This window comes from Thalia democratica, chromosome 7 (genome assembly GCF_965202585.1).
Source record: "Thalia democratica chromosome 7, ktThaDemo2.hap1.1, whole genome shotgun sequence".
In the NCBI taxonomy this organism is placed as follows: domain Eukaryota; kingdom Metazoa; phylum Chordata; class Thaliacea; order Salpida; family Salpidae; genus Thalia; species Thalia democratica.
Window position 1 is genome coordinate 51,194,758 of NC_139171.1, and position 13,237 is coordinate 51,207,994.

Here is a 13,237-nt window from a genome sequence, read left to right on the forward strand (position 1 = left end):
AAATCTCAGGATAAGTCAGGCTAATTTAAAATAAAAATAAAAAAACTCATGACCCATGCCCCACTTAATTTTTTTTTAACACAGGATAGTTTAAAATTTTTGGAAATCTCGGACAAGTTTTTTATATTTGAAAAAATTATTATTTGATTTAGTTTCAATGTTATGTTTTTTATATCCAATTTTTTTAAAGAACTTTTATTTTATTGATTAAGTTTTTTTTAAGAATTTGAAACAACTCAGGATGACACAGACAGTTTTTTAGACTCAAAGAGTGGCAACCCTGTTAAGTCAGCTTTATTATGACTACTCTAAAAAGTTAGAAAATTAAAAAATCTCTATAGAAATTTTTTAGTTCACTCAAAGGAATATTGATAATTTTACAGCTTTATTTCCATGTGTAGTAAACTAATTTTTATACACAATATTATGCACATTTAGATGATAACTGGCTAAAGTTATTAGATGCAAACTAACTGAAAAACTTCAATACCAATTTACTTTGGACAGTTTCTATCAGAAACTAGCAGTCTAATAACAAATAGTTTTAAAAATATTAGAAAGTATAAGCAATGTATAGGGTTCCAACTTTACCTGGAATTTGACAATTTAGGCAAAAAAAAACTGGAACAACCTGGAATTTGAGAAATTTTGAAAAAAAAAAGACCTATGATTTTGATCAAAAATACTAAAAAAACCTGAAAAATACAGAAATTTTAATATTTTTCACATGTCCAGTAGTAAAATTTTGATTTAACTCAAAAATCTATTATATGAATAAAAAGTTTTTGTCTTCATCAAATTTTTTTATTAAAAAACGTACCTAAAGTAGCTTTACTGTATCTATTCAATGTTTTTATACTATTTAACACAGTTTCTTACCTTAAACTTAACTTTAAACTTTATATAGACCCAAAAATGTGTACTTTTAAAAACCTGGAAGAAGACTGGAAAACCTCAAAAATTAAAAAAAAAAAAAAACGAGTGGCAACCCTGAATGTACCAAAATTAGAGATTTGTTTATTTTGGGTTTACTTCCAAATGTTGGAACCCTTTACGTATAGTCCCTTTACATATTGTTGATAATCTAGTTAAGTTGATTATAAAATCATGAAGCAAAAAGCTCTTTTTTCTCTCTTTAAGTTTATTAATTTTTCTTTATAAATTTCTGTAGAAAGTACAAGATCGTTCTAGATTAGTTTGTATTATATATGATGTTTCTAATATTTTAAACTTCCTTAATTTTGTAGTTATAGGATTGGGTTAAGTCAACTAATGCTAATTAGTTGGTACAAAAACTGATATTTTATTCATTTATTTTTTAAGTTTTAACTTGCAATAAATTTAATTTCTTAATTTTTAAGTACTTGAGTATGATAGTAATATTCTATTGTAATTTTTTTTTACAAATTTAAAGATTTAAATGAGTTATTGTAGAGTATTTGAATACTTATATATGCTTTACTTTTTCATAATATGATTAAGACTACTTATTTACTATTATAAATAAAAGAAAACTGTTACAGTATTAGTGAGTATGAAAACTTACAAAAATACTTGAAAACCTTTGTGGTTTATGATAGAGTTTTAGTTTAACAGTCCTCAGCCTTCTATGAGAAATATGCTAGGTTTATTAAAAATATATCTTTTCAGACAACAATATAATAACTCTTTGGGGGCTATGTTATTTTTGAAACATTTAACTGTGAAATGAAAGTTGTATTCAAGTGAGCAATGTTTAAAGAAATGAAAATTAAATAGGTTACTGAGAAGCAAAAAATGATCATAGTTGTTAACTTATTAAAATGCTTAAACTTACCTTTTCTAAACTAGAAACTATTAGCTTAAAAACACATTGTAAGTCATAAATTTTAATAACACTGTTTTAAATAACTGTATAACAGACAGCTGTTAAAATAATAACACTGTAAAAGTCATGATAGTAAATGAACAATGTTATAAGTATGTATTGCAGACATTTTGTTACTAGTGTTAGAGTTGTAAAATTTTTTTCTTATATAACTATATGGTTAATACCTCTTTTAAATTTTAGATGCTTTTTGCATGCAAAACTACAAGTAATTATGTTGTGGATATAACAAGATAAAAGAAAATATAGTGTATGTTGATAGTAAATACAGGTTTTAGCTGTACTGCAAAATAAAAACAAATCAGGCCAGTGACTTAAAAAATACTAGTAAATGTTCAAAAAAAAAAAAAGACACCCAGTAGAATTATGAACTTCAAGTTTTTGGTAAAATTATAGACAGTTATCTTTTCCTTAATTTACCTCCTAAAATGGTAAGAAAGCACTATTAATATCATTTAATTTATCAATAAAGATAACAAGTATGGTTTGCAAAAAATCATATTTATTTTACCTCAATTGGTTTTAGCCTAATAAATTAAAATTATTTTTAACTCATATTGATCAAAGTATAAAAGTATTTTTAAAATTTATGAGAATTAATCTGACTCTCTCTTTTGTAACAATAAATCTTTTTCAAATGTCTGCATCATGTGTAATTGTCTATTTTGAAAATAACTTCACTCATCTTAAATTGGTTGGAAAAAAAAATGTTATGGTAAAGCGGAATCCTGCATGATAATCTATTTTGATATTTCCATTTTAATATTGATTTATTCTAAGTTTTGACAGTACAGAACTGTAGTAATTATTGTAAGCTTATAAAAATAGGACTGCCAGACACTATTAATAACTCAAACTGGTTTGAAAAATAAAACTATGGCTGACTAAGATTGTTTAGTTTTTTTTTCAAAACTCAGATATTAAAATATTTTTGTTAATTTTTATGCACTTTATTCAATTTTTTCATTCAAATTGGGTTTTTGTTTTTTTCTAATATTTTTAGATATTTAAACTTAAGTATCCTTTCTGTTTTTGGATCATGTTAATTTTTCAATTCTATTATAAGCTCATGTTTGCTTGATAGCACTTTTTTGCATTAGTTTTTGGCCATTCAGACATTTTTTGGTTCAAGTAGTAACAACTATGATTTAACTAATTGTAGTTAAATTTATCATAACATTAGTTAGAAAATCTATTTACCTTATTATTTTAATTGTCATGTATATTAAGATTAATATTGTTCTGTTATTATATACATTTAAACATTATCTTAAATTTCTTCTACAAATTTCTATCCTTTCTAAGCAAAGTGTATAATTACTATATTAAATTAAATAATCACTGTTTTCTTACTTGGAAATGTGTAAAAACTAGAGGGGCTAAGATGTTAAAATTTTACTTAAGTTTCATTACAATTTTTTTTTATCAGTCATTTAAGTGTCAATAAACTAATGTTGTGGTCTGAAAAGTTCTAGTTTAAATTACATGGCTAACTTTTGGTCAAAGTTTATATACAGGCTTACCACTTTAACAACAAAATGTTCTCAGAAAGGTTAATGTTCTAAGTTAGGCACCATGGTAGTAAAACAGTTATAATTAATTTTTCCTGGAAACCTGAAACTTGACAATTTAGGCAAAAAAAACCTGGATTTTGAGAAATTTTGAAAAAAAAAAACAGGCAAAACCTGGAATTTTAACAATTTTCACATGTTCAGTAGTAAAATTTTGATTCGACTCAAAAAACCTATCATATAAATAATAAGTTTTTGTCACCATTAAAATTTTATTTTTATTAAAAATCTTATTTAAAGTAGGTTTACAGTAACTTTTCAATGTTTTAACACAGTTTCTTACCCAAACTTAACTTTAAACTAAAAGTAGACCCAAAATGTGTACTTTTAAAAACCTGGAAAAATTTTGGAAAAGCGAGTGGCAACCCTGTATGTACTTGATGTTGGTGGTCTTTATTTTACTAAAAACCTCATTTCAAACAAAGGTAACCCACTAAACAATGTGCAACTTAACTGTGACCTAACAATCTAGCTAAAAAAAAAAGCTTGTTAGAAAAATATTTTGGAACATGGTTGCAACAGGCTCATGCCACTCAAGCCAACTCTACCTGCTTGAAACTTTTTTAGGTTTTTTTTTTAAACTTAGGTTGGCTAAAGCTTGTTTGAATTTTTCAAAATAAAACCAGAATTGAATATTAGTCTAGTTATAATGACTTTAACAGGGTTGCTACACACTCAATATACTCAGGCCAACTCAGTATATTTTGAAGTTTTTGAAAATTTTAGGATGACTTCGGACATAATTTTTTCTAGATTTTGAATATGATTTAATTTGATTCAAATTCAATCTTTTGTAATTTTATTAACAATTTTGTTGAAGAACTTGACTTTTATTAATTATGGAAATTAAGAAAAGTTTAATGTCATTCACAATGTTTTTATTTAACTCAAAGAGTGGCAACCAAGCTTTAGAATAGTATTTTTTCTAAGATCCGAAATATATTAAAAAATTTCTGTGTTTTGAAAATCTGAAAATATTTGGTATCTAATTTTTTTGTTACAAAATATAGTTTGGAGTTATTTAAATTTTAACTCTAATTGCCACTTTTATGTTTAGTAGCTGGAACGTTAGTAATTTTTGTTGTAGTATAAGAAAATATTCTTATGGTTTCCTTAAACTAGCTCGTTTTTTGAAAAATAAAGATAAGTTTTTTCTTTATCACATAATGACTAGTTGAATAAAAAACTATAAATGTAAAAATTTAATAAATACATTTTTATCCTAAAACATGTTTAAGACTTTTTAGTTGTTTTAAATGCTTAGCTAATAGTACAAGGAAAATTAAACTGAACAACACTAATATAGATTGTTGGTACTAGTTTTAGCTATCTTTTTTGTATTAAAAAGTAGTAAACATTTATTAAGAAATCACCATAACACTACAAATTTCACAACTCTTGTTTTAGAAAACTGAGCTGTTTAATTTAACCTCAACTCTCTGTTTTTGTAAAAAAGAAATAAAATTTATTCAAATCATTTATACTCTACTATCCATACCAATACAAAACTTGAATTGTTTACAGAACACATTGGTAAATAGTTATAATGGTCAAGGAAACCAAATTGTACGATACGCTTGGCGTGTCTCCTTCAGCAACTGCCAATGAAATGAAGAAAGCTTACAGGAAAATGGCTATGAAGTTCCACCCTGATAAAAACCCTGGCAATGAGGAAGCTGCTGAAAAAGTTTGTATTTGAAGTTTTTTAGTGACTAAATAAGATAGTAAAGAAAAAAATTGATTCAAAGATGCTTTAAAGTTTAACTCAATTAATTATTCAAATGTGTTGTTTCTAACAGGTTATAAAATATGATAAGTTATACAACTAAATGTTTTAATTAGTTTTTAATAAGTAGAAAATTTTTGCTCTTTGTTTAAACTACTTATATTAAAAGATTTTGTTTACCTTAAAAATAAAGCAACGGACGAGCTAGTTGTAAAACTTACATATTTTAACAACTGGTCAGGGAGAAATTCATTTCCCATCAAATAACTTACAGTAAAACTATTTCCAACTAAACTAATTCAATCTAAGTATAGACCTTTTAAATGCTTTACCTTGTTTTAAATTTATGAGCTAAATCCAATACACAATACAATAAGAATAATGTTTTTGCGTGCAGTACTAATGTTTTAGTTCAAATTAAACTATTAAAAACTTAAATAGTATACTTAAGACATAAATACAGTTCTACTTATATCTTTATCCCCTTATAACAGGGGATTGCAGGTCGAAAAAGGATTGTTTTTTATGTGCTTTATGAAACATATTTAAAAATATTTTTTTTGAACAAAATAAATTTAGACGATAATTTATCCTTTAAAAATAACTATAAAACTTAATTTTTGTTTTTGAGAATATTAATATATTAAACTAGTTGAAATAGAAATTTAATGCGGGCCGCAGTTTGCCGATCCCTGCTTATAACAATTAGTTAGTTGAAGTTATGTGTAATATTAAATATTTTATTTAAAAAGGAAAGACTTTGTTAAAGTTCAATTTGGCACATTTTAAATAAACTTAATCTCTGTTATACGGTTAAAATATTAACGTATAAAAGTTTCTTCCTTCTTTTTATTTATTTGAACACAATTTACAAACATGTAAAAGTTGGTGGGAATTGAAATAATTTGTAATAACTATATAACACCAGATTTATTCATGACCACTCAATTTAATGTCTAACAAATTTCACAGTTCAAGGAGATCTCGTATGCGTACGAGGTGCTGGCAGATGAGAAGAAGAGGGAGATTTACAACCAGGGCGGCGAGCAGGCGCTGAAGAAAGGCGGCGGTGGGGGCGACGGTCACCACGACCCCATGGACATATTCGAAATGTTCTTTGGTGGTAAGTTTTTTATTGTGTTTGTTTTAAGTTTAAAGCTCAATAAGGATTATATTTTTATTTTAAAGGGCCTAGCTACAAGCATAGCTTAAATTGTCTAACTTTCTATTTTAAATAGTTTGCCTTCTTTTGCTTTTAAAAGCTTTCTCTGAAACTGAATTTATTTTTTTAATCATAATAAATAATTGATAGTTTGGTGGTAAGTACTAAACTTCTTTTTTTATAAGTTTATAGCTCAATAAGGGCTACATTTTACTTTTAAAGTGCCTAGTTACATTAATTGCTTAAGTTTGTCTACATCTCTAAGCTGGTAAAAATTTAATTAAGTTGCGTTTTTTAAGTTTTCTCTAAGACTGAAAGTATTTTATTTACCACATAAGTTGATTAAGGCCATAGGGGGGAAAGCCATGTTTTTTACAAGTTAATCTTATTTTATAGTATTTTTTCTACACTTTAAGATGCTTTTTGTGGTTTTAAAAAACTCGAATTATTTTTTGAGATATGACCAGTCAAAGTCAGGCCGCATAATAGGTTCCTCATGGGAAGGAAAAACTAAAACAGAGAAAAAAGACTATTTTGTTTAAAGTCTATATCCTCCTACATTGTTCAGGCAATCTTCTCCAAATTTTCACAGTCTATTCTTTATATAATAGTAAAAATAATGTTACTTATGATTTTAAAAAATTTAAAGTAAAAATAATTTTTCTTTTGAAAAAAAAAACTTTTTTTTAATTTTTGTCATAAAGGTTTTATTTTTTTTAATAATCAAAATTCATAAATAATTTTTTTTTCTCATAATGTTTGGAACATTTACTGAAAATTTAAATAAGATTGCTTGAAAAATGAATTAGGAGATAGATTTTTAGTGATTTTTAAAATTTCTAAGAAAATTGATTCCAAAAAATTTGCGGTCTATACATTTGTATCGGAAACCTTTTACAAAAAATAAAACATCTCAAAAGTTAAATGATATTTTTGAATTTTATAAAAACTGGCTTATAGTTTGTAACTAAACATTTCATATAAAAGCCAATGTTAATTTTTGTAAAAAAAGTGTTTATCCCCCCTATGGCCTTAATAGTGTCTATGTATATTAACCAATTTGTTTAAAAATGAAAGCTATTTATTTTAAACTTAAACTAAAATTAGCACAAATAAACTTGATAGTTGTAAAAATTCTGATTATAAACTCTTACAACCTTAAGAACAATAAACGTTTTGCTTAAATAAGAGTAAGTAAAAAAGGCAATTTAAATGCTTGGAACACGTACACTTTGAGATAAAATTATCTAATCAAAGCAATTTGATGCTTTTACCTAACACTTACTTGTGTTCCAAATTAAAATTAAATACCATCATGGGTGAGACTTTTCGACAAAGAATTTTTTGCATATATCAGGGTAACATGAAGTATAAAAATTAAATCAAAGTAATTTCAAGCTGTAAGCTATTTTCAGTTCTTATGCGCTCTTTAAACTGACTGCAAGCAACTCTTTCAACCAACGACATTACGATTCTCGCAAAACACATTCCACAGGCGGCCGCAGGAACAGGGGTCCGACGAAAGCGGAGCCGATGGTGCACGACCTGAAGGTGTCGCTTTCGGAGCTGTACAACGGGGCGACGAGGAAGCTGAGGATCAACAAGAACGTGGTGTGCGGGGAGTGCGACGGCAGGGGAGGGAAGGTCGGCGCGAAAAAGTGCGCGGCTTGCAACGGCCAGGGCGTGGTTGTGAGGATGCACCACTTCGCGCCCGGCATGGTCCAGCAGGTGGGAGAGTTGAACATTTTGATGGTTTAATAATGTTGTTTCTCAATGCGTTTTTGAATGATTGTTATTACAAAATTTTTGATTTTAATTTTTTTTTTATTACATACTCGTTTTATTATCACAAAAAAACGTTTCTTGCCCCAGTCAAAGTTCAGCAAGTGAGAAAATTGTTTCAAGTTGAAAAATTGTTTTGATTTTTGACTTTTTTTTGTTACTAATTATGCTTGATACGATAAGTCTTTGAGTTTTGGTATTAACCAAAGCAGCTTTGAATTTAATTGTTTGATTTTATTACCACTAACTTGTTTTTTTTTTAGACACAACAAACGTGCCGTGCTTGCAACGGACAAGGTGAAAAAATCGCCGAAAGTGACAAATGCAAAAGCTGCAACGGCAAGAAAACCAAAAAGGAATCCAAAGTTCTTGAAATGCACGTTGATAAAGGTGAGAATTTCAGAAATGTGTTTATAATAGAAAATTTTACGTTGTATACGGTTGATTAAACTTTTATTTTTTATGATAAACAAGACTTAATAAAGTTACTTAGACAAATTTTCAAATAGTATTTCCTTTCTCCTAATCTTCTTTATTTTTTTTTAATGGTTTAATTTAATTAACCAAGACAATTTCTTCGGCTTTTAATAGTTGATTAAATTGCAGAAAACAACTTACAGAAACCTTAAATAAAACCTGGTAGTAAAAATCTTAGTAAAAAATTTCGTTTCGCAGGAACAAACTTTTAAATCGTATTAGACCGTATATCTATCAGCAGGAGAAAATTCGTAGTATTTTAACAGGAACAAACTCATAATAATTTAGCAGGAACAAACTCGTAATATTTTTGCAGGAATGAAGTCGGGGCAGAAGGTGACGTTCAGCGGGGAGGGCGACCAGCAGCCGGGCCTGGAGCACGGTGACGTCATAATGGTTTTGAGGGAGAAGGGGGACAAGACGTTTGAGAGGCGGGGCGACGACCTGATGGTGAGCATGGACATCTCGCTGAGCGAGGCGCTGACCGGGTTCAGGAGGGTCATCAGGACACTGGACGACCGGGACATCCTCATCAACTCGGGGCCTGGTACAAGAGTTTAATTATTTTTTTAGTTGGTTTTATATAAAGTTCGTTAATTTGTTGATAAATAATTAGGTTAACTTAAGAACTTGTTAAGTCGAAATTAGTTCTAAAAATAAAAAATTAACAAATTTAGAAGAACTAACATTCTCGGTTTTTTTAAAATTTGGTTTAAAAAACTGGTGGTTACCATAAGCCGTGTTTTTAGTTTAATGCAATTTTTTGATACAATTTTTTAATAACAGTTCAATCTACGACCATACTGAAAATACAGCTCAGCCATTTTACACACAACCACATACTTACATTCTTTAAATAACTTTCACGTATTGAAAACTCTTCAAGTTCAAAAATTTTATATTCACCAACCAAATCAACCTATTCGCACTTTCACTTCTTTTTCAACCAATCAAATCGACAGGCGAAGGCATCAAGGACGGCATGATGGTGAAGTGCGTGCACGGGGAGGGGATGCCCCTGTACAGGAACCCGCTGGCGCAGGGAAAGCTGATCGTCCGCTTCAACGTGCAGTTCCCGCCGAGCGGGTGGTGCGCCGACGAGAAGGTGCTGCAGCAGCTGGAGAGCCTCCTGCCGCCGAAGGAGAGCGTGATGGTGGAAGACCATTTCGAAGAAGTCGCCTTGCACGAGTCAGTTGAAAATTTGAAATTTAAAAAAAGTTTAAAAAAAATTTAGTTTTGAACTTGAGTTTGAGCGAACCAAAATTAGTTTGAAAAACTTATGGTTTTAACAGGCATTTTATACGCGTTCATCTTGTAAAAAGCAAAATTGTTTTTCACTTGGTTTGAGTATTTATTTTTCAGTTTTAAGATGGTGCTGTAGTTTTTTTTTTGTCACTGTTTAACCAATGTTTAAAATTTATCTTTTGCTATAAAACATTATTATTTGTTCTGAACATCAATACTTTCAAGTGTTTATTATTTTGAAAACTAAAGTTTTGTTCAGTTTTTTACTAATTACCTTGTAAAATTCCCTTTGAACAACTACATTTTATTATAAATCTTCAGATAGACATTTCTTTTGAATTGATATTACTGTTTGAATTTATGAGTTTCTTTTAGCCAAACTATAAAAAATAAGCTTCACTCAGACAAAATTCAGCTAATTCGAAATTTTTATTTTGTAAACTTTATTTTTATTTTACTGTCACAAACGATTAACTATTTTGATGAGTTCAAATAATATTTTTTGGTATTTATTTCAGTTTGTAGTTTTAGTTTAGTTTAATCCTTGTGGCTATAAAACTGAAAAAAATACTTTATCATGATTAAAAAGTAATCTAGTTAGTAGTCACTCCTTGTTTTCCTTGTTGAAGTAGAAACAAACTCAAGTTGCAACATTTGTTTTTTTAAGGTGAATAACTCTAGTTATATTGTATTTTTTGCAGTTATCACCAAGGATGCAACGGAGCTTCCCAACAAGATATGGAGTATGAAGAAGATGACCATGAAGATCCAAGACACCATGGAGCAGGAAACCCCCAGTGCCAGACTCACTAACCCCCAGTTGCCATGACGACGACCTATTTTTTTAATAAAAAATTCCTAAACTTTATCTTAATTTCAGTTTTTCTAAAAAAGCTCTCTCTTAAAAAGTTTCTTAGATGATTTGTTTGTCTTCTGTTTTTATATTTGAGTTTTAACAAGCAAACTTGGTACATTTTGTTGCTGCAGCCATCATTTTTCGAAGCTGCTTCTTTCTAGTTTAATTTTCTTAGTAAATGCATTTAGTTTCCTTTTCGAAATTGATTTTGTATGAAATAAATATATATGCATTTTGTTTTTGTTTGTATAAGCTTTAAGTCTTTCAATCCCATTTTTTGTTTAAAAAATTCAGAATTTCCCTACATGGTTGAATGAGTTTCAGCTGAATATTTTAAACGTAAAAAACTTTAAAAAAGTAAAACTTGTAATGTACAAGGCAATGTAAATTTATTTAAAGTACTTAAAATGCTCTTCAAAACTTTTATAAAGAACCAGGAAGAGTAGAGTTAAAGTTATTATAAAACAAACCTTAACTAGTTATATAATTCATTTTTTTCTCTGTAGAGTTTTAATGCCAAATGGTCTTAAAATTATGCACTAACAACAAAAATGAATGGCAATCTGAAAAGGAAAAATTAAATAAAAACTTAAGAGCTAGTTGTAGAATAACAACTAAATTTGATCAACAATTAAAACAAATAACTTTAAATAATGTGATTACAATGATATTTAAAAACCATAAGTTATTTTTGAAGTTCAGTTAGCTGATAAAGTTTTAAAGAAATATAAATTTATTGATTAAAACATTCAAAATGTTATAGTATTTTATACTTCGAAAAATGTTTAATTTTTATAACACTTTATCTCATAATTAATTTTGATTAGTAAGCTTAGATATGGTAATGCATATTACAAATGCAAAAAAAAAATCCAAGTAGCTTTTACCCATTTTTTTATACCCACTGAGCCCTAAAGGGGCCATATCGCTCAAACTGGGATAACACTCTTCAGTTTATAAAAAAAATTCCTTAGCTTTTTTTAACAAAAAAATTCTATTGTACTGAAATACAATATGTAATAGTACAGTTTGTAGTATTAAAAACTACGCTTAAAACTTTGAAACCGGATCCTGTTAAAGCGTTTTGAATTTAAAGCATTTTTTTTAGTAAATTTCAGCTAATACTGCTATATTGTAACTCCTTAAAAGTAGTCTATTATTTAAGTTATAGTAGTAGTATTTCTGTAGAAAATTTAGTTTAAATCCTCCATATAAGGCATTATTTTAAGGATAATGGGTAGGTGTTAGAAATGAACTAAAGGACACTTTGCACGGATTGACTTTCGCACTAGCAGTCTCCCTAGCAATGTGTCAGTTTAGCGAGGGTTCCAACACTTTTTTACCATCACCTCTTTGTCGGTAGTTGCTTCTTTTTTTCTTAACGACCACTGTTACCCCTACCTTTAATCGATAAGCGGTTTGTTCTGCCGGCAAAACTGTCATTTGTGCAAAATAGATCTTCCGTGCAAAAGGGACTCGTCTCGGAGAAACAATGTCAATCTTCTATCCAACAACTATAATGTACAGTTGATGCAACACGAGATTACTATTCTTCAAACTTTAATAGACGGATTGTAAAGTATATTTTTTATTAAGGTCATTATGCTTTAGTGCAGCACTACTAATAAGAAAAACTCAAATGCTTTAAAAATACGATAATCTATAAATATTTTTTTAAGAATATTACGCGGAGTAGTTATATTAGAGTCGGCAAACAGCGGGCCAAATGGGGTCCGCGATGTCAAAATACATTTTTTACGATAAGTAATAAGAACGTTATTGTGGTAAAAGCTTACAAATAAGATCTTAATCTAATAGTTAACCATTACTAGTCCTCTACTACTGCTTACTTTATCACTTTTTTTTCGGTTGAAAACAGTATTTTTGTGTTGATTACTACATACATTTAAGATTAACTGCGGCATACTGAAGATATTTTTTAATACATTGCAGCCCGCGAGCAACTTTTTGAATGTAAATTAGCCCAAAAATAATTAAAGACTGCTGACCCTCTGCATTATGATACAAATAAGTAATCGATATCACGGTAAAATTATTATGTTTTAAATAATCACTTCGTAACCAAAAAGATTTTTCGTACACCTTGTCCCAGGATCAGCTATTTTGAGCGCTTTACTTTTTGTCATTCAACAAACAATAATCGTAACCATCGTCGATTTAAAATTTTTAACTTGAAAAGGGATTTAAGTTTTGTGCAATACAAGTCTAACCAAAACTCGAACATTTTTGTTGATGTTTTTAGACTAAATAAATTTGTTAAAACAAAAGCTATCAGAAGTTGAGTAAATGCTTTTATTTTTTTACTTTTTATTAAAAAAAAATATTTTAATTATAATAGAAGCAAGCTAAGCTTTAACTTCTATTATTTTAAAATACTTCGTATATTTGTAGCATATGTAAATATGAGGTTTCTACGAAAATAACATCACTTTCTAGTAAAGTTCATTAAAAAAAATAAGCAAAAGGTATGTATACCATCAAATCGGTATATGAAAAAAGTGTTGTTCAATGTTAAATAATATATTAACAA

At 28.5% G+C, this 13,237-nt stretch overlaps 1 protein-coding gene across 1 annotated transcript; it reads left to right on the top strand.

Annotated features, from left to right (window-relative positions):
• The first annotated feature begins 1,668 nt into the window (after positions 1 to 1,668).
• On the top strand, positions 1,669 to 10,923 carry LOC145840464 (dnaJ homolog subfamily A member 1-like). The gene is made up of 8 exons (XM_082947733.1): positions 1,669 to 1,758; positions 4,963 to 5,125; positions 6,137 to 6,287; positions 7,822 to 8,054; positions 8,372 to 8,498; positions 8,902 to 9,132; positions 9,548 to 9,773; positions 10,532 to 10,923. The coding sequence occupies exons 2-8, from the start codon at positions 4,985 to 4,987 to the stop codon at positions 10,641 to 10,643; spliced, it is 1,221 nt and encodes a 406-aa protein (XP_082803859.1). The 5' UTR covers positions 1,669 to 1,758; positions 4,963 to 4,984; the 3' UTR covers positions 10,644 to 10,923.
• The last annotated feature ends 2,314 nt before the right edge of the window (positions 10,924 to 13,237 follow it).

Coding starts and splice junctions, on each gene's coding strand:
- LOC145840464 (XM_082947733.1), top strand. CDS start 4,985: ATGGTCAAGGAAACCAAATTGTACGATACGCTTGGCGTGTCTCCTTCA. Junction 8,499..8,901: donor TGAAATGCACGTTGATAAAG/GTGAGAATTTCA, acceptor ATATTTTTGCAG/GAATGAAGTCGGGGCAGAAG. Junction 9,774..10,531: donor GAAGAAGTCGCCTTGCACGA/GTCAGTTGAAAA, acceptor TATTTTTTGCAG/TTATCACCAAGGATGCAACG.